This window comes from Octodon degus, unplaced genomic scaffold (genome assembly GCF_000260255.1).
Source record: "Octodon degus isolate 3935 unplaced genomic scaffold, OctDeg1.0 scaffold00288, whole genome shotgun sequence".
Classification (NCBI taxonomy): domain Eukaryota; kingdom Metazoa; phylum Chordata; class Mammalia; order Rodentia; family Octodontidae; genus Octodon; species Octodon degus.
Window position 1 is genome coordinate 1,293,050 of NW_004524864.1, and position 4,356 is coordinate 1,297,405.

Sequence of the window (4,356 nt, forward strand, 5' to 3'; positions counted from 1 at the left end):
TTTTTTTGGTTGATTTTTGAGGCAGGCTCTAGCTATGTAGTTCAGGCTGGTCTTGAACTTGTTTATGTAGGTAGCTAAAGCTGGCCTGAAACTCATGGATCCTCCTGCCCCAGCCGCCCCACTCAGGATTACAGCGTTACCACCACACCCAGCTCTGCATATACTTGTTTGAACTCCCACTTTCTGCATTGAGCTACCTCCCCAAGCCCCTACTTATATGTATTTTTTTTGGTATCACTTTCATTTTGCTACTTTGTTTTCTTCTCCAACTACCTCTTTTGCAATAATCATTTCGAGGGCAGGAAGAGCATCTTTTCTGTCTTTCAAGCAGTTGTTCTAGTGCAGTGCTTTATCATGGTAGTACAGTAAATTGCTGACTATTATTTGCAATTGGAAAATATGTTCCATTTTGTTGACTAAATAGAGAGAGAAAGAGGAAGAAGAAAGGAGCAAAAAGTTTGAGTGTAAGTGAGGACCACAGGGGGTTCTAGACTGACGGGAGCATGGCCCATAATTTAGGCTGGCCTGCTGCATTCTCAGAGATTAGCTGTATGCTATGAGTAGCCAAGCAGTGCCTGATAACTTAGCTATTTGCAACTGTAACTTACCACTTCCTCAACAGGCTTCAAATCATCATTCATAGACACGACTCGAAACAACACTGAAGAAGGAAATAGACATGTTATAAAGATGCGTTTATCTTTTGTGTCATTACAGCTCTCTTACTAAATATATTATCCTAGGCAAGACAGATATTGCAATTGGTGACAGCAATGACACACATATCTGATAGAATGTATTGATGCAGTGGTTACTGTAACAGGTGGGTTAGGCTGCCAAGAAAATACTCATTGCAAGAACTTTTTGTCATGGTTTTACTTGATTTGCAGGTTCTCCTTCTACAAATCATCATGAGATGTGTCCATGGCAACCTAATCACTTTATTGAAGTAGGAACAGAAGGAGAGGCAGGGAGGTAATTAGCTTTCAAAGCAGTTCTCCCATCCAAGTACTAAGCAGGCCTGACCCTGCTTAGCTTCCGAGATCAGACGAGATAGGGCGCAATCAGGGTGGTATGGCCGAAGACTCAAAGCAATTCATCAGAGATGTTCCATGCGCCCCTCATTCTACGTGTCTGCCCTTCACTCTTCAACCAAAGCCCCTCCTCCCCCATTTTTCACTGTCAGGGTCTGCAGTCATCTTGACCTTCACGCTCCCCTTATTTTCTAGCTATGCCCCTACCTCTGGGTCAGTTCTCAGCCAGGTGGCTTTTGTCAAGTCCTTGTAACTGCCTGTTAGAAAAATTAATTCTCTTGTGAAGATTCCCTGTGCCTCCATTTTTTTTCAGAGAAATTTCTCCATCTCTTTTGTGCTCCGAGACTCTATTAGTGACTGTGTACATCCTAATGACCCAACATTTTCTTTGCACTTTCATTGAAATAAATTTTGATTTATATGTCATGAACTCTTGAAAGCCTATGCAAGTAGTTGTCTTAATTGTATTATAGATAGAGTTTCACGAAGCTAATGGTGTTGTTTTCCACCAGTTAAAAATCTCATGAGTCATTTTCACATATTCCATGCTAGGGGGTGCTTTAATTTTCCTTTAAAAGACTAAAAAAAATATTAAAATTTGTCATCACACCACAGCTATTACACTTTGGGAGAAAAAGTCACCAACTAGAGGTACTACTCCATGTCACCTTCTATGTACATATATTTGCCAGCCCTTAATGTCTGCTTTTTAGAATCTTATAATGTTCATCTTTGTGAATCTCACTTTTCCAGATTATTGAGCCTCTCTTAGCTTCCATTTATTTATTCGTATATTAATTGAAAAACCAGCTGGGCACGGTGGTGCAGGCCTGCACTCAGGAGGCTGAAGCAGGGAGATGACTGTGAGTTCAAGACCAGCCTAGGCTACAAAGTGAGCTCATGGCCAGCCTGAGTTGCAAAGTGAGACCCTGTGTCCAAAGGACAAAAACAAAACATCTTTATTAAGAATCCATTTTCTCATTCTATTTATATGTGTGTGCATGTGTGATGTCAAATGGTAAAAAGTAGAAGCCTGGTCTCAGAATATATGGAGAGAGTGACAGAATGACTGAGGAATCTAGATCTCCACCAATCTCATGGCTTTCAAGCTGTCCTTCACGTGAGTGTTTCCCCAGGTACATATCGCCAAATGTCCATCCTAAATAAGGACTCATAAATATTTCCTCTTATTTGACAAGACAAATGTTTACGAAACAGTTCATACTTCCTGTGCCTAAAAATGCACTCTTTGCTCTTTTAAGCTTCCTCTTGTTCTACGAGGTGCCATTTTATTAGTCTATTTTTGTCATTACAGGTGTTCACGTTAGAGACACTGGACTCCTAATCTTCCCCCTGTCTCTACCTCAAAAATATTGCACTTGCTGACTCTCTTGCTCAGAGTCACTTTCCTCTCATGCACTGTGCATGTTCACTTTCTTCACATCTCTGCTTCGTTATCTTGAAACTTTATTTTCCTGTGATCCGAATCTACCCACTCTTCTAGTGCTGTCATTTAAAATTTTTTTTTCCTTCACTCCAATTCATAATCCTCTCATTTAACCTCCTGCAGCAGCTTTTTACTGGATCTGTTGTCGTGGCCTAGATACTCCTGTGATCAGCAGATAGAGGATTAAACTTGATCTTGTCTTTTCTCTGATTAAAACTTTTAAAACATTGCACAAGGCAGTATCTTAGTAACTTGGTAACCAACACATCACTTTCCAGAAAGTCCCAGCCTGACTGTCCCTGCAGCCTTTCACTCAACCACTCCTGGTGGTGCCATCTAAGCTGCCACGGCACCCATTCCACCATTCTATCTTCACCTGTTTCATGCGTACTGCTGTGATAATGTCAGCCTTTTTCTACCTATTTGAGGGAACAATTTTTTTTTTATTATCATACCATTGAATGTTTGGAAGTCTCTGTTTTAATTTTTCAAAACGCAAATGGAATCTGGTTAGCTGAATACTATGTATTTTATATTAAGTCAGTTACTATTTTACTCTGAATGTATTTCCATATATCTCTATTGGCATAATTTTTTTTTTTTCAGAACCAGGGATTGAACTCAGGCCCTTGCACTTGCCAAGGAAGTGCCTATTCCACTGAGCCATCTCACTGGCCCCCATGGCATAATTTTTTACTACCTATTTTTTTCTTTTCTTTTTAAAAAAAAATATATTTGGTACAGGGTCTCACTATGCAGCTTGGACTCCTCATGATCCTCCTGTTTTTAGCCTTCCCAGTGCTGGGATTATAGGCATGCACCAGGGATCAAACTCCTGTCTCTGTGCTTGCCTAAGCAGGCACTTGTCTGCTGAGCTGTCTCACTGGCCCTGCTACCTATTTTTGTAGCATACTTTGTCCTTGTCCCTGTACAATAGTTAACACAGCACATTTATAAATAGTTGTATGACAGTCTTCAGGATCTGTCTCATACTTATAAATGTTGTATGGCTCATCACCTTTACATTGCTCTAGTGATTAAGATTATTGAATGCATAGCAAGTTTGTTGCTTCAACTGAAGTTTTTTTCAGCCATACTAAAACTTAAATATCCCATCAGACATTTTTACCACAATATTATCTATTGTTTATTTGTGGGAATATTTTAACGGGATTAAGAATCAGTATTTCTTATATCAATCACTGTTAGTCAGCTATTCTTGTTTTGAAAATCTGTAACATATGTATTGCTATATTTTACCCTGTTTCTATCTTTGCTTTTGTTTTTCTCACTCTTGTTTTTATTCTTCAAACTAAAAGAAAATTATAATAAAAATATTTCTTATAATGTTAACTGATATTTTAATCTTACCTTTCATAGTTTAATGTAAAATATATAATTAATGAAAAATAAGAACTATCCCCAATAAAGTTAAAGTTAAGAAATAGCATCCAAAATTTTTGTGTTTAGTCTGTGTATTCTCCATGTACAATTTTCTTAACTAAATTTTTCCTGTTTTAAAAAATTGACATGGACTAAAAAATACATGTTTTAGAATTACATCCACCCCAGGACATGTTTATGGTGTTTATAATGTTAGGTCATGTACAGGGAAGTTTATTGACATTTTCTTTTATAAGGGCACTGTCCTTATTATGAGATATGTGATCTCAAAATTTTCAATTTAAAATTTACTTTTTTAAAAGTGATTATATAAAAATTGGCATATATTTCTCAGTTCTATTCAAAATCTTTTCTCCATCTAGTTATAGAATAAATAACTTCTGATACACACCTTTTTTGTCTTTAAAATTGTGAAAGCGATGACCATTTGGTCAGCATAAAACTTTAGTGAGATATTTTTATTAGCTATCA

At 37.6% G+C, this 4,356-nt stretch overlaps 1 protein-coding gene across 1 annotated transcript in view; it reads right to left on the minus strand.

Moving 5' to 3' along the window:
• LOC101572647 (ovostatin-like) overlaps positions 1-4,356 on the minus strand; it is a 65,218-nt gene that overhangs the window by 52,284 nt on the left and 8,578 nt on the right. The window contains exon 4 of the mRNA XM_023707401.1: positions 609-661. Coding sequence (XP_023563169.1) covers positions 609-661 — 53 coding nt within the window. The remainder of the gene's footprint in view (positions 1-608; positions 662-4,356) is intronic.